The 23,449-nt window shown below is 42.7% G+C and overlaps 1 protein-coding gene across 5 annotated transcripts in view; it reads right to left on the bottom strand.

Annotated features, from left to right (window-relative positions):
* The window catches only part of LOC133552024 (EH domain-binding protein 1-like protein 1), a 92,114-nt gene that overhangs the window by 30,326 nt on the left and 38,339 nt on the right, over positions 1-23,449 (bottom strand). For all 5 annotated transcript variants that reach the window (XR_009806600.1, XM_061899274.1, XM_061899275.1 and 2 more), the window contains 4 exons: positions 16,055-16,234; positions 15,686-15,991; positions 9,849-9,951; positions 9,641-9,789 (listed from right to left, as the gene is read on the bottom strand). Coding sequence is in view for 4 of the 5 variants with exons in the window: in XM_061899274.1 (XP_061755258.1) it covers positions 9,641-9,789; positions 9,849-9,951; positions 15,686-15,991; positions 16,055-16,234 (738 nt within the window). In the remaining variant the exon portion in view is untranslated. The remainder of the gene's footprint in view (positions 1-9,640; positions 9,790-9,848; positions 9,952-15,685; positions 15,992-16,054; positions 16,235-23,449) is intronic.

Here is a 23,449-nt window from a genome sequence, read left to right as displayed (position 1 = left end):
ACCGTTTACCGCATAGTCATAAAACTTGGTACTTTACATATGCTAAGTGTACCACAGAATCATAAACATGGTTCTTTACATACGCTAACTGTAAGCGTGCTATTTTCTTTTTCAAAATTTTGCCACACAGTCATAAAACTTGTAACTTTACATATGCTAACTGCTAGCATGCTAATTTTTTTGTTGCTAATTTTTCAACCACTTCCCACAATCATAAAACTTGTAACTTTGCATATGCTAACTGCTAGCATGCTAATTATTTTTGTTGAACATTTTTCAACCATTTTCCAGAGTCATAAAACCTGGTACTTCACGAAAGCTAATTATTAGCATGATACATTTAATTTTCTAATTTTGCAACCGTTTACTACAGTCATAAACATTGGTACTTTATACATGCCAACTGTTAGAATGCTAAAAAAAATGTTTTACTAACTTTGCAACCGTTTACCTCAGAATCATAAAATTGGTACTTTATACATGCAAACTGTCAGAATGCTAACGTTTTTTTGGGACTAATTTTGCAACCGTTTACCTCAGACTCATAAAACTTGGTACTTTACATAGGCTAACAGATAGCATGCTAACTGTTTTTGCTAATTTGTTAACCGTTTACCGCATAGTCATAAAACTTGGTACTTTACATATGCTAAGTGTTAGCATGGTAACCCCCCCCCCTATCTATTAACTGTGTACCACAGAATCATAAACATGGTTCTTTACATACGCTAACTGTAAGCGTGCTATTTTCTTTTTCAAAATTTTGCCACACAGTCATAAAACTTGTAACTTTACATATGCTAACTGCTAGCATGCTAATTTTTTTGTTGCTAATTTTTCAACCACTTCCCACAATCATAAAACTTGTAACTTTGCATATGCTAACTGTTAGCATGCTAATTCTTTTTGTTGAACATTTTTCAACCATTTACCACAGTCATAAAACCTGGTACTTCACGAAAGCTAATTATTAGCATGATACATTTAATTTTCTAATTTTGCAACCGTTTACTATAAGTTATAAACATTGGTACTTTATACATGCCAACTGATTTGATTTGATTTATACATGCCAACTGTTAGAATGCTAAAAAAAAATGTTTTCCAAATTTTGCAACCGTTTACTATGGAGTCATAAACATTGCTAAAATATTTTTGCCTAATTTTGCAACCGTTTACTTCAGAATCATAAAATTGGTACTTTATACATGCAAACTGTCAGTATGCTAACGTTTTTTGTGGACTAATTTTGCAACCGTTTACCACAGACTCATAAAACTTGGTATTTTACATAGGCTAACAGATAGCATGCTAACTGTTTTTGCTAATTTGTTAACCGTTTACCGCATAGTCATAAAACTTAGTACTTTACATATGCTAAGTGTACCACAGAATCATAAACATGGTTCTTTACATACGCTAACTGTAAGCGTGCTATTTTCTTTTTCAAAATTTTGCCACACAGTCATAAAACTTGTAACTTTACATATGCTAACTGCTTGCTCGCTAATTTTTGTTGTTGCTCATTTTTCAACCACTTACCACAGTCATAAAACTTGTAACTTTACATATGCTAACTGCTAGCATGCTAATTCTTTTTGTTGCAATTTTTCCAAGCATTTACCACAGTCATAAAACCTGGTACTTCACGAATGCTAATTATTAGCATGATACATTTAATTTTCTAATTTTGCAACCGTTTACTATAGTCATAAACATTGGTACTTTATACATGCCAACTGTTAGAATGCTAAAAAAAATGTTTTCCAAATTTTGCAACCGTTTACTATGGAGTCATAAACATTGCTAAAATATTTTTTCGTAATTTTGCAACCGTTTACTTCAGAATCATAAATTTGGTACTTTATACATGCAAACTGTCAGAATGCTAACGTTTTTGGGGCACTAATTTTGCAACCATTTACCTCAGACTCATAAAACTTGGTACTTTACATAGGCTAACAGATAGCATGCTAACTGTTTTTGCTAATTTGTTAACCGTTTACCGCATAGTCATAAAACTTGGTACTTTACATATGCTAAGTGTTAGCATGGTAACCCCCCCCCCCCCATCTATTAACTGTGTACCACAGAATCATAAACATGGTTCTTTACATACGCTAACTGTAAGCGTGCTATTTTCTTTTTCAAAATTTTGCCACACAGTCATAAAGCTTGTAACTTTACATATGCTAACTGCTAGCATGCTAATTTTTTTGTTGCTAATTTTTCAACCACTTCCCACAATCATAAAACTTGTAACTTTGCATATGCTAACTGCTAGCATGCTAATTATTTTTGTTGAACATTTTTCAACCATTTTCCACAGTCATAAAACCTGGTACTTCACAAAAGCTAATTATTAGCATGATACATTTAATTTTCTAATTTTGCAACCGTTTACTATAGTTATAAACATTGGTACTTTATACATGCCAACTGATTTGATTTGATTTATACATGCCAACTGTTAGAATGCTAAAAAAAAATGTTTTCCAAATTTTGCAACCGTTTACTATGGAGTCATAAACATTGCTAAAATATTTTTTCCTAATTTTGCAACCGTTTACTTCAGAATCATAAAATTGGTACTTTATACATGCAAACTGTCAGTATGCTAACGTTTTTTTGGGACTAATTTTGCAACCGTTTACCACAGACTCATAAAACTTGGTATTTTACATAGGCTAACAGATAGCATGCTAATTGTTTTTGCTAATTTGTTAACCGTTTACCGCATAGTCATAAAACTTGGTACTTTACATATGCTAAGTGTTAGCATGGTAAATCCCCCCCCCCATCTATTAACTGTGTACCACAGAATCATAAACATGGTTCTTTACATACGCTAACTGTAGGCGTCCTATTTTCTTTTTCAAAATTTTGCCACACAGTCATAAAACTTGTAACTTTACATATGCTAACTGCTAGCTTGCAAATTTTTGTTGTTGCTAATTTTTCAACCACTTACCACAGTCATAAAACTTGTAACTTTACATATGCTAACTTTTTTTGTTGATAATTTTACAACCATTTACCACAGTCATAAAATGTGGTAGTTTACATATGCTAACTATTTTTTGTTGCTAATTTTGCAACCTCTAACCCCAGTCTTAAATCTTGGAACTTTACATATGCTCACTAGTAGCATGCAAATTTTTTTGTTGCTAATTTTGCAACCATTTACCACAGTCAGAAAATGTGGTACTTTACAATGCTAACTTTTTTTGGTTGTTACAAATTATGCAACCATTAACCACATTCATTAAACTTGGAACTTTACATATGCTATCTGCTAGCATGCTAACTTTTTTTTGTTGCTAATTTTGCAACCATGTACCACAGTCATAAAATTAGGTACTTTACATCTGCTAACTATTTTTTGTTGCTAATTTTGCAACCATTTACCACAGTCAGAAAATGTGGTACTTTACACATGCTAACTTGTTTATGTTGTTGCTAATTATGCAACCATTAAGCGCATTCATTAAACTTGGAACTTTACAAATGCTAACTGCTAGCAAGCAAACGTTTTTTTTTCTGCTAATTTTGCAACCATTTACCACAGTCATAAAATGTGGTAGTTTACATTTGCAAACTAATTTTTTGTTGCTAATTTTGCAACCACTAACCCGTCTTAAAACTTGGAACTTTACCAATGCTCACTACTAGCATGCTAATTTTTTTGTTGCTAATTTTGCAACCATGTACCACAGTCATAAAATGTGGTACTTTACATATGCTAACTATTTTTTGTTGCTAATTTTGCAACCATGTACAACAGTCAGAAAATGTGGTACTTTACATATGCTAACCTGTTTATGTTGTTGCTAATTATGCTACTATTAAGCGCATTCATTAAACTTGGAACTTTACAAATGCTAACTGCTAGCAAGCTAACGTTTTTTTTTGTGCTAATTTTGCAACCATTTACCACAGTCATAAAATGTGGTAGTTTGCATTTGCAAACTAATTTTTTGTTGCTAATTTTGCAACCACTAACCCCAGTCTTAAAACTTGGAACTTTACCAATGCTCACTACTAGCATGCTATTTTTTTTGTTGCTAATTTTGCAACCATTTACCACAGTCAGAAAATGTGGTACTTTACATATGCTAACTGTTTTTGGTTGTTGCTAATTATGCAACCATTAACCACATTCATTAAACTTGGAACATTACATATGCTAACTGCTGGCATGCTAATTTTTTTGTTGCTAATTTTGCAACCACTAAACACATTTATAAAACTTGGAAATGTACATATGCTAACTGTTATCATGCTAATTGTTGTTGTTGCTAATTTTGCAACCATTTACCAGTCATAAAATGTGGTACTTTACGTATATATATACTTTACATATGCTTACTTTTTTGTTGTGTCTAATTTTGCAACCACTAAACACAGGCACAAAACTTGGAAATTTACATATGTTAACTGCTAGCATGCTAATGTTTTTGGTTGCTAATTTTGCAACCATTTACCACAGTCATAAAATGTGTTACTTTCCGTTTGCTAACTGCTAGCATGCTAACTTTTTTTTGTTGGTAATTTTGCAACCACTAACCATAGTCTTATAACTTGGACCTTTAAATATGCTAACTGCGCCCCTGCTAACTTTTTTTGGTTCCTAATTTTGCAACCATTTACCACCGTCAAAAAACTTTGTACTTTACATACGCTAACTGGTAGCATGGTAACCTGTTTTAGTTCCTAATTTTGCAACCATTTACCAGTCATAAAATGTGGTAGTTTATGTATATATATACTTTACGTATGCTTACTTTTTTTTTTGTTGCTAATTTTGCAACCACTAAACACAGGCACAAAACTTGGAAATTTACATATGTTAACTGCTAGCATGCTAATGTTTTTTGTTGCTAATTTTGCAACCATTTACCACAGTCATATAATGTGTTACTTTCCGTATGTTAACTGCTAGCATGCTAACTTTTTTTTGTTGGTAATTTTGCAACCACTAACCATAATCTCACAACTTGGACCTTTAAATATGCTAACTGCGCCCCTGTTAACTTTTTTTGGTTACTAATTTTGCAACCATTTACCACCGTCAAAAAACTTGGTACTTTACATATGCTAACTGGTAGCATGGTAACCTGTTTTAGTTCCTAATTTTGCAACCATTTACCAGAGTCATAAAACTTGGAAATTTACACATGTTAACTGCTAGCATGCTAATGTTTTTTGTTGCTAATTTTGCAACCATTTACCACAGTCATAAAATGTGTTACTTTCCGTATGCTAACTGCTAGCATGCTAACTTTTTTTTGTTGGTAGTTTTGCAACCACTAACCATAGTCTTATAACTTGGACCTTTAAATATGCTAACTGCGCCCCTGCTAACTTTTTTGGGTTACTAATTTTGCAACCATTTACCACCGTCAAAAAACTCGGTACTTTACATACGCTAACTGGCAGCATGGTAACCTGTTTTAGTTCCTAATTTTGCAACCATTTACCAAAGTCATAAAACTTTACATATGCTAACTGCTAGCATGATGTTTTTTGTTGCTAATTTGTCAACCATTTACCACAGTCTTAAAATGTGGTAATTTACGTATACTAACTGCTAGCATTCAAATTTTTTGTTGCTAATTTTGCAACCACTAATCACAGTCTTAAAACTTGGAACTGTACATATGCTAACAGTGCCCCTGCTAACTTTTTTTTGTTACTAACTTTGCAAGCATTTATCACTGTCACAAAAGTTGGTACTTTACATATGCTAACTAGTAGCATGCTAACTTGCTTTTGTTGCTAATTTTGCAACCATTTACCGCAGTCATAAAACTTGGAACTTTACATATGCTAACTGCTAGCATGATAATGTTTTTTGTTGCTAATTTGTCAACCATTTACCACAGTCTTAAAATGTGGTAATTTACGTATACTAACTGCTAGCATGCTAATTTTTTGTTGCTAATTTTGCAACCACTAATCACAGTCTTAAAACTTGGAACTTTACATATGCTAACAGTGCCCCTGCTAACTTTTTTTTGTTACTAACTTTGCAACCATTTATCACTGTCACAAAAGTTGGTACTTTACATATGCTAATTGGTAGCATGCTAACTTGCTTTTTGTTGATAATTTTGCAACCATTTACCACAGTCATAAAACTTGGAACATTACATATGCTAACTGATAGCATGATAATGTTTTTTGTGGCTAATTTGTCAACCATTTACCACAGTCTTAAAATGTGGTAATTTACGTATACTAACTGCTAGCATGCTAATTTTTTGTTGCTAATTTTGCAACCACTAATCACAGTCTTAAAACTTGGAACTTTACATATGCTAACAGTGCCCCTGCTAACTTTTTGTTGTTACTAACTTTGCAACCATTTATCACTGTCACAAAAGTTGGTACTTTACATATGCTAACTGGTAGCATGCTAACTTGCTTTTGTTGCTAATTTTGCAACCATTTGCCACAGTCTTAAAACTTGGAACTTTCCATATGCTAACTGCTAGCATGATAATGTTTTTTGTTGCTAATTTGTCAACCATTTACCACAGTCTTAAAATGTGGTAATTTACGTATACTAACTGCTAGCATGCAAATTTTTTGTTGCTAATTTTGAAACCACTAATCACAGTCTTAAAACTTGGAACTTTACATATGCTAACTGGTAGCATGCTAACTTGTTTTTGTTACTAACTTTCCAACCATTTATCACTGTCACAAAAGTTGGTACTTTATATATGCTAACTGGTAGCATGCTAACTTGCTTTTGTTGCTAATTTTGCAACCATTTACCACAATCATAAAACTTGGAACTTTACATATGCTAACTGCTAGCATGATAATGTTTTTTGTTGCTAATTTGTCAACCATTTACCACAGTCTTAAAATGTGGTAATTTACGTATACTAACTGCTAGCATGCCTATTTTCTGTTGTTAATTTTGCAACCACTAATCACAGTCTTAAAACTTGGAACTTTACATATGCTAACTGGTAGCATGCTAACTTTTTTTTGTTACTAACTTTGCAACCATTTATCACTGTCACAAAAGTTGGTACTTTACATATGCTAACTGGCAGCATGCTAACTTGCTTTTGTTGCTAATTTTGCAACCATTTACCACAGTCATAAAACTTGGAACTTTACATATGCTAACTGCTAGCATGATAATGTTTTTTGTTGCTAATTTGTCAACCATTTACCACAGTCTTAAAATGTGGTAATTTACGTATACTAACTGCCAGCATGCTAATTTTTTGTTGCTAATTTTGCAACCACTAATCACAGTCTTAAAACTTGGAACTTTACATATGCTAACAGTGCCCCAGCTAACTTTTTTTTGTTACTAACTTTGCAACCATTTATCACTGTCACAAAAGTTGGTACTTTACATATGCTAACTGGTAGCATGCTAACTTGCTTTTGTTGCTAATTTTGCAACCATTTACCACAGTCATAAAACTTGGAACTTTTCATATGCTAACTGCTAGCATGATAATGTTTTTTGTTGCTAATTTGTCAACTATTTACCACAGTCTTAAAATGTGGTAATTTACGTATACTAACTGCTAGCATGCAAATTTTTTGTTGCTAATTTTGCAACCACTAATCACAGTCTTAAAACTTGGAACTTTACATATGCTAACAGTGCCCCTGCTAACTTTTTTTTGCTACTAACTTTGCAACCATTTATCACTGTCACAAAAGTTGGTACTTTACATATGCTAACTGGTAGCATGCTAACTTGCTTTTGTTGTTAATTTTGCAACCATTTGCCACAGTCTTAAAACTTGGAACTTTCCATATGCTAACTGCTAGCATGATAATGTTTTTTGTTGCTAATTTGTCAACCATTTACCACAGTCTTAAAATGTGGTAATTTACGTATACTAACTGCTAGCATGCAAATTTTTTGTTGCTAATTTTGCAACCACTAATCACAGTCTTAAAACTTGGAACTTTACATATGCTAACAGTGCCCCTGCTAACTTTTTGTTGTTACTAACTTTGCAACCATTTATCACTGTCACAAAAGTTGGTACTTTACATATGCTAACTGGTAGCATGCTAACTTGCTTTTGTTGTTAATTTTGCAACCATTTGCCACAGTCTTAAAACTTGGAACTTTCCATATGCTAACTGCTAGCATGCAAATTTTTTGTTGCTAATTTTGCAACCACTAATCACAGTCTTAAAACTTGGAACTTTACATATGCTAACTGCTAGCATGATAATGTTTTTTGTTGCTAATTTGTCAACCATTTACCACAGTCTTAAAATGTGGTGATTTACCTATACTAACTGCTAGCATGCTAATTTTTTTGTTGCTAATTTTGCAACCACTAATCACAGTCTTAAAACTTGGAACTTTACATATGCTAACAGTGCCCCTGCTAACTTTTTTTTGTTACTAACTTTGCAACCATTAATCACTGTCACAAAAGTTGGTACTTTACATATGCTAACTGGTAGCATGCTAACTTGCTTTTGTTGCTAATTTTGCAACCATTTACCACAGTCATAAAACTTGGAACTTTACATACGCTAACTGATAGCATGATAATGTTTTTTGTTGCTAATTTGTCAACCATTTACCACAGTCTTAAAATGTGGTGATTTACCTATACTAACTGCTAGCATGCTAATTTTTTTGTTGCTAATTTTGCAACCACTAATCACAGTCTTAAAACTTGGAACTTTACATATGCTAACAGTGCCCCTGCTAACTTTTTTTTGTTACTAACTTTGCAACCATTTATCACTGTCACAAAAGTTGGTACTTTACATATGCTAACTGGTAACATGCTAACTTGCTTTTGTTGCTAATTTTGCAACCATTTACCACAGTCATAAAACTTGGAACTTTACATATGCTAACTGCTAGCATGATAATGTTTTTTGTTGCTAATTTGTCAACTATTTACCACAGTCTTAAAATGTGGTAATTTACGTATACTAACTGCTAGCATGCAAATTTTTTGTTGCTAATTTTGCAACCACTAATCACAGTCTTAAAACTTGGAACTTTACATATGCTAACTGGTAGCATGCTAACTTGTTTTTGTTACTAACTTTCCAACCATTTATCACTGTCACAAAAGTTGGTACTTTACATATGCTAACTGGTAGCATGCTAACTTGCTTTTGTTGCTAATTTTGCAACCATTTACCACAGTCATAAAACTTGGAACTTTACATATGCTAACTGCTAGCATGATAATGTTTTTTGTTGCTAATTTGTCAACCATTTACCACAGTCTTAAAATGTGGTAATTTACGTATACTAACTGCTAGCATGCTAATTTTTTGTTGCTAATTTTGCAACCACTAATCACAGTCTTAAAACTTGGAACTTTACATATGCTAACTGGTAGCATGCTAACTTGCTTTTGTTGCTAATTTTGCAACCATTTACCACAGTCATAAAACTTGGTACTTTACATATGCTAACTGGTAGCATGCTAACTTGTTTTTCTTGCTAATTTTGCAACCATTTACCACAGTCATAAAACTTGGAACTTTACATATGCTAACTGGTAGCATGCTAACTTGTTTTTCTTGCTAATTTTGCAACCATTTAACACAGTCATAAAACTTGGAACTTTACACATGCTAACTGCTAGCATGCCTGACAGAGACACACACGTACATGAGGTCGGGGTGGAAGTGGTGCAGGATGGCGCAGAAGGCCAAGCCGTTCCTCCAGGAAGTGCTGAAGTTGGTGACCCGGACCCCGGCGTAGTCGGCCGTGACCTCCTGACACCACCTCAGCAGCAACTGGCTGGGGGTCACCAGGTCCTGAGGGAGGTCATAGGTCAGCTTTGTGGAGCGCACGCCATCTTTGCGTGGCCGTTTACCTCGCCGCCGTTGTCGTCCTTCCCATCAGCCTCCTCTCTGACTGGTGTGCTACCGGACTGACGTGACACGCCATCAGGGGGGGCGCCCCATTGGTCAGGTGACCTACGAGGAGACGCAGATGTTACGGGTATGTGTGTACTAGTGGGCTAGCGGGTATGATGTGATGCGGTCTAGTACAGCCGTCCTCGGATAGCATAGTCGCATGCCTGCTGCTTGCTTCCGCTCGCTTCCAGGAACTGGTTAGCTGATCAAGAACCAAGTGACGGAAAAGCAGAATGCGCAAGTCTTTCCTTGCCGGTACATTGCCTCTCCATCCCCAAGACCTTTGCTGTGCCCCCTCCTGGCAGTCCTGGCAACTGTGTGCCTTGCGGGCTCAGGCTAAACAGCATGGGATCTCCCGGGGGTGGATAGCTTAGCCTCCACCCAGGCTACCACCATCCGACTGACCAGTGCCTACTGGCAAACCTCTCGGTTATAGGTTACGGGAGAAAACCCCGAACAAAAAACCTGTGGCGAGGACCCTCATTCGGCAGTCACCAACAGACCGGTGCTCCGGCAGTCCTCATGCGGCAGAAGGTCGTCATGAGCTCTTCATGCCACTGGAGGACGCCACATGGGGCCAAGACAAAACAGTGCGGGTAGAGACTGCGCACTTCGACCAACCCTTTTAAACAAATTCACTGCGCAGGTGTTTTGTTCCTCCTGGAAGTCCGCCCCCAACTGAAGAAAATACCACCAAACAAGAGACTTAACTGTGAAGCACTTAAATCCAAGCACTCCGTAGAACAGCTCAAAGCTTGCAGAAAAATGGTCTGCAATCCCTGATACCCACCTGGACCCTGACATCAACACCTGCTGGAACACCCTAAGGACCATGCGGCAGAAGGTCGTCATGAGCTCTTCATGCCACTGGAGGACGCCACATGGGGCCAAGACAAAACAGTGCGGGTAGAGACCACGCACTTCTACCACCCCTTTCGAACAAATTCACTGCGCAGGTGTTTTGTTCCTCCTGGAAGTCCGTCCCCAAATGAAGAAAATACCACCAAACAAGAGACTTGACTGTGAAGCACTTAAATCCAAGCACTCTGTAGACCAGCTCAAAGCTTGCAGAAAATGTGTCTGCAATCCCTGATACCTACCTGGACCCTGACATCAACACCTGCTGGAACACCCTAAGGACCATGCGGCAGAAGGTCGTCATGAGCTCTTCATGCCACTGGAGGACCCCACATGGGCCCAAGACAAAACAGTGCGGGTAGAGACCACGCACTTCTACCAACCCTTTTAAATCAATTCACTGCGCAGGTGTTTAGCTCCTCCTGGAAGTCCGCCCCCAACTGAAGAAAATACCACCAAACAAGAGACTTAACTGTGAAGCACTTAAATCCAAGCACTCTGTAGAACAGCTCAAAGCTTGCAGAAAAATGGTCTGCAATCCCTGATACCCACCTGGACCCTGACATCAACACCTGCTGGAACACCCTAAGGACCATGCGGCAGAAGGTCGTCATGAGCTCTTCATGCCACTGGGCCAAGACAAAAAAGTGCGGGTAGAGACCACGCACTACTACCACCCCTTTTAAATCAATTCACTGCGCAGATGTTTTGTTCCTCCTGGAAGTCCGCCCCCAACTGAAGAAAATACCACCAAACAAGAGACTTAACTGTGAAGCACTTAAATCCAAACACTCTGTAGACCAGCTCAAAGCTTGCAAAAAAACTGTCTACAATCCCTGATACCCACCTGGACCCTGACATCAACACCTGCTGGAACACCCTTAGGACCATGCGGCAGAAGGTCGTCATGAGCTCTTCATGCCACTGGAGGACGCCACATGGGGCCAAGACAAAACAGTGCGGGTAGAGACCACGCACTTCTACCAACCCTTTTAAATCAATTCACTGCGCAGGTGTTTAGCTCCTCCTGGAAGTCCGCCCCCAACTGAAGAAAATACCACCAAACAAGAGACTTAAGTGTGAAGCACTTAAATCCAAGCACTCTGTAGAACAGCTCAAAGCTTGCAGAAAAATTGTCTGCAATCCCTAATACCCACCTGGACCCTGACATCAACACCTGCTGGAACACCCTTAGGACCATGCGGCAGAAGGTCGTCATGAGCTCTTCATGCCACTGGAGGACCCCACATGGGGCCAAGACAAAACAGTGCGGGTAGAGACTGCGCACTTCTACCACCCCTTTTAAATCAATTCACTGCGCAGGTGTTTGGCTCCTTCTGGAAGTCCGCCCCCAACTGAAGAAAATACCACCAAACAAGACACTTAACTGTGAAGCACTTAAATCCAAGCACTCTGTAGACCAGCTCAAAGCTTGCAGAAAATGTGTCTGCAATCCCTGATACCCACCTGGACCCTGACATCAACACCTGCTGGAACACCCTAAGGACTGCCATCCATCAGGCAGCAGAGGAATCCCTTGGGTACACCAGGTGTCAACATTGGGACTGGTTTGACAACAATGTCCATAAACTACTCCAGGCAAAACACAAAGCCCATGCTGCTCACCCGGCCAACCCACAATCCATCACACTAAAGACTCGACTCTCCTCCGTCAGAGCCGAAGTCCGGCGTACTCTCAGAGCCATGGAAAATGACTAGTGGATCAAGAAAGCCAGCGAGATCCAACTCTATGCTGACACCAATAATTCCCATGGATTCAAATCCATATATGGTCCCCAGATCCTAAATAGATGGGCTGAACTTTTCAACACTCTCCTTAACTCCGAAAATCCCTCTGACCAGGACATTTTCACCAATTTCCCAACCAGTCCCCCTGTCCACCACCTGCAATCCCCGTCTCCCTTTGCTGAAGTCCGAAAAGCCGTCAAGGGCCTAAAAAAACAACAAAAGCCCAGGCTCTGACGGCATCCCAGCTGAGGTGCTGAAGCTTGGTGGCTATCTCCTCACCCGTGGGCTCCACCAACTGATTGACTCCATCTAGACCTCTGGAGTCATCCACCCCAGAAATGGCGAGGATGCTGCTAAAATAACCATCTTTAACCATCTTTAAGAGCAGAAGAATTTCTCTGCTCTTGTTTGCTGGGAAAGTTCTTGCCCGGGTCACGCTCTCCCCGCTTAGTGACTCGCATCTCTGAGAACATCCAGCCTGAATCCCAGCGTGGATTCAGAAATGATCGCAGTACTAGTGACAAGATCTTTGTAGCCAGGCAGGTACAAGAAAAGTGACAACACCACCAAGATCCGTACGTCGCTTTCATCGACCTGTCCAAGGCCTTTGACACCCCAAACCGGAAACTCCTCTGGGACTTACTAGGAAGGCAAGGGATTCAGCCGGAGTTCCTCAACATCCTGAGACAACTACCTGATGGAATGGGAGCCTGTGTCCGCATTGGAGGCCTGTAACCTCCCTCGTTTAATTTGAAAGTCAGGGTCAGGCAGGGGTGTGTCCTAGCCCCCCGTCATATTCAACCTCTTTCTCTCAGGAGTCACTTTCCTCTCACACACAGCTCTGCGAACCACAGATGGCATCCACATACAGTTCCGGCTGGACGGCAGTCTCTGCAACATCCGGCGCCTCCAGGCTTTCACTAAAATTACAAAACAACAGATCCTGGAACTTCAGTATGCTGACGATTGTGCTCTCCTTGACCACACGCCGGACTCTCTACAACGTGCACTTACCATGTTCTCATCCACGTACAGTGCCCTAGAACTCAAGGTCAACATTTAAAAAACAGATCATGTGCAACACCAGTCAACATTGATTGTCAGCAGTTCACCATCGTTCCACATATCTCGGAAGCCTCTTGACCCCCACCTTTAACATGGATAACGACAACCAGGTCCGTGTTGGGTTAGCGTCTGATGCCTTCGGTAGGCTCAAAACCAGGGTCTTCCTGAACAGAAACCTGAGAGTTCCACCAAACCAGTTGTTTACAAAGCAGTTTGTCTGTCCACAATGCTATACGACTCGGAAGCCTGGACCCCTTAACAAAAGGCACGTCAGACTCCTGGAGATACCACATCTGCTGCCTGCAAAGGATTCTGGGTCTGACCTGGGAGGGGAGTCCCACACGTGGATATCTATGACAGGACCTAAACACCCAGCATCCAAGTGCTCCTTCCGCGAAGTCATCTGCGCCGGGTGGGGCATGTAATCCACATGCCCACCCAGAGGCTCCCGCGACAGATCCTCTACAGCCAACTCCAGGAAGGCTGTAGGTCTCCTAGGGGTCAGCGGAAACCCTACAAGGACCACATAAAAACCCTCCTGAAGCACTGTGCTGTCCAGCCTTCCGCACTGGAAGTCTTGGCTGCTGATCGCCGCACCTGTCGCAACTGCTATACGGCTCGGAAGCCTGGACTCCTTAACAAAAGGCACGTCAGACTCCTGGAGAGATACCACATCCGCTGCCTGCAACGGATTCTGGGTCTGACCTTGGAGGACAGGGCCCCACATGTGGATATCTATGACCGGACCCAAACACCCAGCATCCAAGTGTTCCTTGCGCGAAGACATCTGCGCTGGGTGGGGCATGTAATCCACACCCCCGCCCAGAGGCTCCCCCGACAGATCCTCTACGGCCAACTCCAGGAAGGGTGTAGGTCTCCTGGGGGTCAGCGGAATTGCTACGAGGACCACATAAAAACCCTCCTGTCCAGCCTTCCGCACTGGAAGTCTTGGCTGCTGATCGCCGCACCTGTCGCAACTGCTATTCGGCTCGGAAGCCTGGACCCCTTAACAAAAGCCACGTCAGACTCCTGGAGAGATACCACATCCGCTGCCTGCAACGGATTCTGGGTCCGACCTAGGAGGACAAGGTCCCACATGTGGATATCTATGACCGAACCCAAACACCCAGCATCCAAGTGTTCCTTGCGCAAAGACATCTGCGCTGGGTGGGGCATGTAATCCGCATGCCCGCCCAGAGGCTCCCCCAACAGATCCTCTACGGCCAACTCCAGGAAGGCTGTAGGTCTCCTGGGGGTCAGCGGAATTGCTACAAGGACCACATAAAAACCCTCCTGAAGCACTGTTCTGTCCAGCCTTCCGCACTGGAACTCTTGGCTGCTGATCGCCGCACCTGGCGCAACTGTTATACAGCTCGGAAGCCTGGACCCCTTAACAAAAGGCACGTCAGACTCCTGGAGAGATACCACATCCGCTGCCTGCAACGGATTCTGGGTCTGACCTGGGAGGGCAGGGTCCCACATGTGGATATCTATGACAGGACCCAGACACCCAGCATCCAAGTGTTCCTTGCGCAAAGACATCTGCGCTGGGTGGGGCATGTAATCCGCATTCCCGCCCAGAGGCTCCCCCAACAGATCCTCTACGGCCAACTCCAGGAAGGCTGTAGGTCTCCTGGGGATCAGCGGAAATGCTACAACGACCACATAAAAACCCTCCTGTCCAGCCTTCCGCACTGGAAGTCTTGGCTGCTGATCGCCGCACCTGTCGCAACTGTTATTCGGCTCGGAAGCCTGGACCCCTTAACAAAAGCCACGTCAGACTCCTGGAGAGATACCACATCCGCTGCCTGCAACGAATTCCGGGTCTGACCTGGGAGGACAGGGTCCCACATGTGGATATCTATGACCGAACCCAAACACCCAGCGTCCAAGTGTTCCTTGCGCAAAGACATCTGCGCTGGGTGGGGCATGTAATCCACATCTCCGCCCAGAGGCTCCCCCGACAGATCTTCTAAAGCCAACTCCAGGAAGGCTGTAGGTCTCCTGGGGGTCAGCGGAAACGCTATGAGGACCACATAAAAACCCTCCTGTCCAACCTTCCGCACTGGAAGTCTTGGCTGCTGATCGTCACACCTGGCGCAGCTACTTATAGGCCACTTACGCGTCCTCTTCTCGCCTCCGCTTTGGCGACTCCCCGCCATTCGCCGGGATGTCGGACACCGCCTCCAGGACGTCATGGTGGATCTCTCCTGGGGCAGGAACGAGGCGCTTCCTGGTGACCGGGGACGTATCAAAGGTCATCACGTGGATTTTAGCCAATAGGAGCCGCTCCTCCTCCTCCACAGGGCAGATGTTAGGACTTTCTTCTTCTTCTTCGGAAATGGTGGCCATTTTGGTGTCATGGTGAGTCTCCGCCATCTTCATGTCGGCGCCACTTTCATCATGGTCGCCATGGCGGACAGCAGGTCTGCCGGGTAAAGAACACTTTAGAATCTTTGGTAATTTCCTGTGACACAAGTCACACACTCACCCTACTGACTCCTCCTCTTCCTCCTTCCTCCGAGGTCCCGCCCCCTTTGCTGTCCCCTCCCCCATCCTCCACGGGTTGTCCCCCTCCCCTGCAGTCTTTGGTGGCGCCTTGTGGTCCGGCTGGGAGGAGTCCCCTTGGAGGGTGGGAGGCGGGGCCTTGGCGTCGACCTCAACACTTTCCCTGTCAAAGAGAAAAGATGAAACAAGCAAAGAGACACGAGGACATGAAAACATGAAGAAATCAAGACATGAAGGAATGAGTACTTCAATACTTAAAATGAAGACATGAGTACATGAGACCACTAAGGCATGAGAACATGAAGACATTAATAGAGGAAGAAATTATGACATGAGTACTTGAGTACATGAGACTATGAGCGCATGAGAAGATGAAGACATTAACACATCAATAAATGAAGACATGAGACCATGAGGGCAAGAGAACATGAAAACATTAATACATGAACAAATTAAGACATCAGTGCTTGAGAACCTGAAACTATGAGGGCATGAGAAGGTGAAGACATTAATACTTCGAGAAATGAAGACATGAGACAATGAGGGCATGAGAACATGAAGACATTAATACATGAAAAAATTTAGACATGAGTATTTGAGAACATGAGACTATGAGGGCATGAGAAGATGAAGACATTAATACATCAAGAAATGACGACATGAGACCATGAGGGCAAGAGAACCTGAAAACATTAATACATGAAAAAATTAAGACATGAGTGCTTGAGAACATGACACCATGAAGGGAAGAGAACATGAAAAAATGAATACACGAACAAATGAAGACATCAGTGCTTGAGAACATGAAACTATGAGGGCATGAGAAGGTGAAGACATTAATACTTCGAGAAATGAAGACATGAGACCATGAGGGTATGAGAACATGAAGACATTAATACATGAAAAAATTAAGAGATGCGTACTTGAGAACATGAGACTATGAAGCCATGAAAAGATGAACACATTAATACATCAAGAAATGAAGACATGACACCATGAGGGGAAGAGAACATGAAAAAATGAATACATGAAACTTGAGAACATGAAACTATGAGGGCATGAGAAGGTGAAAACATTAATTCATCGAGAAATGAAGACATGAGACCATGAGGGCAAGAGAACCTGAAAACATTAATACATGAAGAAATTAAAACATGAGTACTTGAGAACATGAGACTATGAGGGCATGAGAAGATGAAGACATTAACACATCAAGAAATGACGACATGCGACCATGAGGACAAGAGAACCTGAAAACATTAATACATGAAAAAATTAAGACATGAGTGCTTGAGAACATGGGACTATGAGGGCATGAGAAGGTGACGACATTAATACATCAAGAAATGACGACATGAGACCATGAGGGCAAGAGAACATGAAAACATTAGTACATGAAAAAATTAAGACGAGTGCTTGAGAACATGGGACTATGAGGGCATGAGAAGGTGACGACATTAATACATCAAGAAATGACGACATGAGACCATGAGGGCAAGAGAACATGAAAACATTAGTACATGAAAAAATTAGGACGAGTGCTTGAGAACATGACACCATGAGGGGAAGAGAACATGGAAAAATGAATACATGAACAAATGAAGACATCAGTGCTTGAGAACATGAAACTATGAGGGCATGAGAAGGTGAAGACATTAATACTTCGAGAAATGAAGACATGAGACCATGAGGGCATGAGAACATGAAGACATTAATACATGAAAAAATTAAGACATCTGTACTTGAGAACATGAGACTATGAGGGCATGAGAACATGAAGACATTAATACATGAAGAAATGAAGACTCAAGGACATGAGACTATGAGGACATGAAGACATTAATACATGGAAGAAATAAAGACAACATGAGACCATGAGGGCATGAGAACATAAATGCATTAATACATGAAGACATGAGTATATGAGAACTTGAGGGCATGCAAAGATGAAGACATTATTACATGAAGAAATTAGGGCATGAGAACATGAGGGCATAAGAAGAGGAAGACATTATTAAATGAAGAAATTAGGACATGACAACATGAGAAGATGAAGACATTAATACACAAAGACATGAGAACATGAAGGCATGAGAACAAGGAGACAAATTCATGAAGACAGGAAGGAATGAGAAGATGAAGACGAATAAATGAAGAAATGAGGGCATGAGGAGATGAAGACATTAATACATGATGAAACGAAGACACAGGGACATGAGAACATGAGGGCATGAGAAGATGAAGACTAACACATGAAGAAACAAAGACACGAGGCCATGAGGACATGAGAACATGGAGAAAAATTCATGAAGACAGGAGGGAATGAGAAGATGAAGATGAATAAATGAAGAAATGAGGGCATGAGGAGATGAAGACATTAATACATGAAGAAACAAAGACACAGGGACATGAGAACATGAGGGCATGAGAAGATGAAGACTAACACATGAAGAAACGAAGACACGGGGACATGAGAACATGAGGGCATGAGGAGATGAAGACATTGAAAAAATAAAGACGTAAGAACATGAGGGCCTGAGAAGGTGAAGACATTAATACATGAAGAAATGAGGACATGAGTACATGGAGAATAATACATGAAGAAATGAGGACATAAGGGCATGAGTACATGGAGAGAAATACATGAAGAAATGAAGACATGAGGAAATGAGAAGATGAAGACGAATAAATAAAGAAATGAAGACATGAGGGCATGAGAAGATGAATACATTAATACATGAAGAAAACAAGACACAAGGACATGAGAACATGAGGGCATGAGAAGATGAAGAAACGAAAACACGGTGACATGAGAACTTGAGGGAATGAGGAGATGAAGACATTAACACATAAAGACATGAGAACATGAGGGCCTGAGAAGGTGAAGACATTAATACATGAAGAAATGAGGACATGAGGGCATGAGAAGATGAAGACATTAATACATGAAGAAAACAAGACACAGGGACATGAGAACATGAGGGCATGAGAAGATGAAGACTAACACATGAAGAAACGAAAACACGGGGACATGAGAACGTGAGGGAATGAGGAGATGAAGACATTAACACAAAGACATGAGAACATGAGGGCCTGAGAAGGTGAAGACATTAATACATGAAGAAACGAGGACATGAGGGCATGAGTACATGGAGACAAATACATGAAGAAATTAAGACATGAGGGCATGAGGAGATGAAAACATTAAAAGATGAAGAAACAAAGACATGGGACATGAAAACTTGAAGGCATGAGAAGATGATGACATTGATACATGAAGAAACAAAGACATGAGAACATGAGAGCATTAGATGATGAGGACATTAATACATAAAACATGAGGGCATGAGAACATGAAGACATTAACACATGAAAATACGAAGACATGAGATCATGAGCATGAAGAAATGAAGATCTTATTACATGAAGAAACAAAGGCATGAGGACACAAGGGCATGAGAGGATGAAGACATTGTTACATGACGAAATGAAGACATGAGAACATAAAAAGATGAAGACATTAACACATAATTTATGACATGACAACATGAATACAATGCATGACAAAAATAAGGCATGAGGTTATGAGGACAAGAAGACATGAATGCATGAAAAAAGAAGACATGAGTACTTCAGGTTATGAGGACATGGAGTTCCCTCCTCAGTATTTCTGCTTCTAGAAGGTTCCAAAGTGGACTTGGACCAGGGGTCATGACTAATGTAGGCGAGTGCACGTGGTGGAACCAGGGGTCATGACTAATGTAGGCGAGTGCAGGTGGTGGAACCAGGGGTCATGACTCATGTAGGAGAGTGCAGGTGGTGGAACCAGGGGTCATGACTAATGTAGGAGAGTGCAGGTGGTGGAACCAGGGGTCATGACTAATGTAGGAGAGTGCAGGTGGTGGAACCAGGGGTCATGACTCATGTAGGAGAGTGCAGGTGGTGGAACCAGGGGTCATGACTAATGTAGGAGAGTGCAGGTGGTGGAACCAGGGGTCATGACTAATGTAGGAGAGTGCAGGTGGTGGAACCAGGGGTCATGACTAATGTAGGAGAGTGCAGGTGGTGGAACCAGGGGTCATGACTAATGTAGGAGAGTGCAGGTGGTGGAACCAGGGGTCATGACTCATGTAGGAGAGTGCAGGTGGTGGAACCAGGGGTCATGACTAATGTAGGAGAGTGCAGGTGGTGGAACCAGGGGTCATGACTAATGTAGGAGAGTGCAGGTGGTGGAACCAGGGGTCATGACTAATGTAGGAGAGTGCAGGTGGTGGAACCAGGGGTCATGACTAATGTAGGCGAGTGCAGGTGGTGGAACCAGGGGTCATGACTAATGTAGGCGAGTGCAGGTGGTGGAACCAGGGGTCATGACTAATGTAGGCGAGTGCAGGTGGTGGAACCAGGGGTCATGACTAATGTAGGAGAGTGGAACCAGGGGTCATGACTAATGTAGGAGAGTGCAGGTGGTGGAACCAGGGGTCATGACTAATGTAGGAGAGTGCACGTGGTGGAACCAGGGGTCATGACTAATGTAGGAGAGTGGAACCAGGGGTCATGACTAATGTAGGAGAGTGCACGTGGTGGAACCAGGGGTCATGACTAATGTAGGAGAGTGGAACCAGGGGTCATGACTAATGTAGGAGAGTGCACGTGGTGGAACCAGGGGTCATGACTAATGTAGGAGAGTGCAGGTGGTGGAACCAGGGGTCATGACTAATGTAGGAGAGTGCACGTGGTGGAACCAGGGGTCATGACTAATGTAGGAGAGTGCAGGTGGTGGAACCAGGGGTCATGACTAATGTAGGTGTGTGCAGGTGGTGGAACCAGGGGTCATGACTAATGTAGGAGAGTGCAGGTGGTGGAACCAGGGGTCATGACTAATGTAGGAGAGTGGAACCAGGGGTCATGACTAATGTAGGAGAGTGCACGTGGTGGAACCAGGGGTCATGACTAATGTAGGAGAGTGCAGGTGGTGGAACCAGGGGTCATGACTAATGTAGGAGAGTGCACGTGGTGGAACCAGGGGTCATGACTAATGTAGGAGAGTGCAGGTGGTGGAACCAGGGGTCATGACTAATGTAGGAGAGTGCAGGTGGTGGAACCAGGGGTCATGACTAATGTAGGAGAGTGGAACCAGGGGTCATGACTAATGTAGGAGAGTGCACGTGGTGGAACCAGGGGTCATGACTAATGTAGGAGAGTGCACGTGGTGGAACCAGGGGTCATGACTAATGTAGGAGAGTGCACGTGGTGGAACCAGGGGTCATGACTAATGTAGGAGAGTGGAACCAGGGGTCATGACTAATGTAGGAGAGTGCAGGTGGTGGAACCAGGGGTCATGACTAATGTAGGAGAGTGCAGGTGGTGGAACCAGGGGTCATGACTAATGTAGGCGAGTGCAGGTGGTGGAACCAGGGGTCATGACTAATGTAGGCGAGTGCAGGTGGTGGAACCAGGGGTCATGACTAATGTAGGAGAGTGGAACCAGGGGTCATGACTAATGTAGGAGAGTGCAGGTGGTGGAACCAGGGGTCATGACTAATGTAGGAGAGTGCACGTGGTGGAACCAGGGGTCATGACTAATGTAGGAGAGTGGAACCAGGGGTCATGACTAATGTAGGAGAGTGCAGGTGGTGGAACCAGGGGTCATGACTAATGTAGGAGAGTGCACGTGGTGGAACCAGGGGTCATGACTAATGTAGGAGAGTGCAGGTGGTGGAACCAGGGGTCATGACTAATGTAGGTGTGTGCAGGTGGTGGAACCAGGGGTCATGACTAATGTAGGAGAGTGCACGTGGTGGAACCAGGGGTCATGACTAATGTAGGAGAGTGCAGGTGGTGGAACCAGGGGTCATGACTAATGTAGGTGTGTGCAGGTGGTGGAACCAGGGGTCATGACTAATGTAGGAGAGTGCAGGTGGTGGAACCAGGGGTCATGACTAATGTAGGAGAGTGGAACCAGGGGTCATGACTAATGTAGGAGAGTGCACGTGGTGGAACCAGGGGTCATGACTAATGTAGGAGAGTGCAGGTGGTGGAACCAGGGGTCATGACTAATATAGGAGAGTGCACGTGGTGGAACCAGGGGTCATGACTAATGTAGGAGAGTGCAGGTGGTGGAACCAGGGGTCATGACTAATGTAGGTGTGTGCAGGTGGTGGAACCAGGGGTCATGACTAATGTAGGAGAGTGCAGGTGGTGGAACCAGGGGTCATGACTAATGTAGGAGAGTGGAACCAGGGGTCATGACTAATGTAGGAGAGTGCACGTGGTGGAACCAGGGGTCATGACTAATGTAGGAGAGTGCAGGTGGTGGAACCAGGGGTCATGACTAATGTAGGAGAGTGCACGTGGTGGAACCAGGGGTCATGACTAATGTAGGAGAGTGGAACCAGGGGTCATGACTAATGTAGGAGAGTGCAGGTGGTGGAACCAGGGGTCATGACTAATGTAGGAGAGTGCAGGTGGTGGAACCAGGGGTCATGACTAATGTAGGAGAGTGCACGTGGTGGAACCAGGGGTCATGACTAATGTAGGAGAGTGCAGGTGGTGGAACCAGGGGTCATGACTAATGTAGGAGAGTGCAGGTGGTGGAACCAGGGGTCATGACTAATGTAGGAGAGTGCACGTGGTGGAACCAGGGGTCATGACTAATGTAGGAGAGTGCAGGTGGTGGAACCAGGGGTCATGACTAATGTAGGAGAGTGCACGTGGTGGAACCAGGGGTCATGACTAATGTAGGAGAGTGGAACCAGGGGTCATGACTAATGTAGGAGAGTGGAACCAGGGGTCATGACTAATGTAGGAGAGTGGAACCAGGGGTCATGACTAATGTAGGAGAGTGGAACCAGGGGTCATGACTAATGTAGGCGAGTGGAACCAGGGGTCATGACTAATGTAGGCGAGTGGAACCAGGGGTCATGACTAATGTAGGAGAGTGGAACCAGGGGTCATGACTAATGTAGGAGAGTGGAACCAGGGGTCATGACTAATGTAGGAGAGTGCAGGTGGTGGAACCAGGGGTCATGACTAATGTAGGAGAGTGGAACCAGGGGTCATGACTAATGTAGGAGAGTGGAACCAGGGGTCATGACTAATGTAGGAGAGTGGAACCAGGGGTCATGACTAATGTAGGCGAGTGGAACCAGGGGTCATGACTAATGTAGGCGAGTGGAACCAGGGGTCATGACTAATGTAGGAGAGTGGAACCAGGGGTCATGACTAATGTAGGAGAGTGGAACCAGGGGTCATGACTAATGTAGGAGAGTGCACGTGGTGGAACCAGGGGTCATGACTAATGTAGGAGAGTGCACGTGGTGGAAGGTGGTGTGCACGTGCACGTGTGTGTATGAGACAGCACGTATATGACCTCTGACCT

The sequence above is a fragment of the Nerophis ophidion genome, linkage group LG04 (assembly GCF_033978795.1).
Source record: "Nerophis ophidion isolate RoL-2023_Sa linkage group LG04, RoL_Noph_v1.0, whole genome shotgun sequence".
Taxonomy (NCBI): Eukaryota; Metazoa; Chordata; class Actinopteri; order Syngnathiformes; family Syngnathidae; genus Nerophis; species Nerophis ophidion.
The sequence above is the reverse complement of the archived record's forward strand: the minus strand, read 5'-3'. Positions and strand labels throughout refer to the sequence as shown.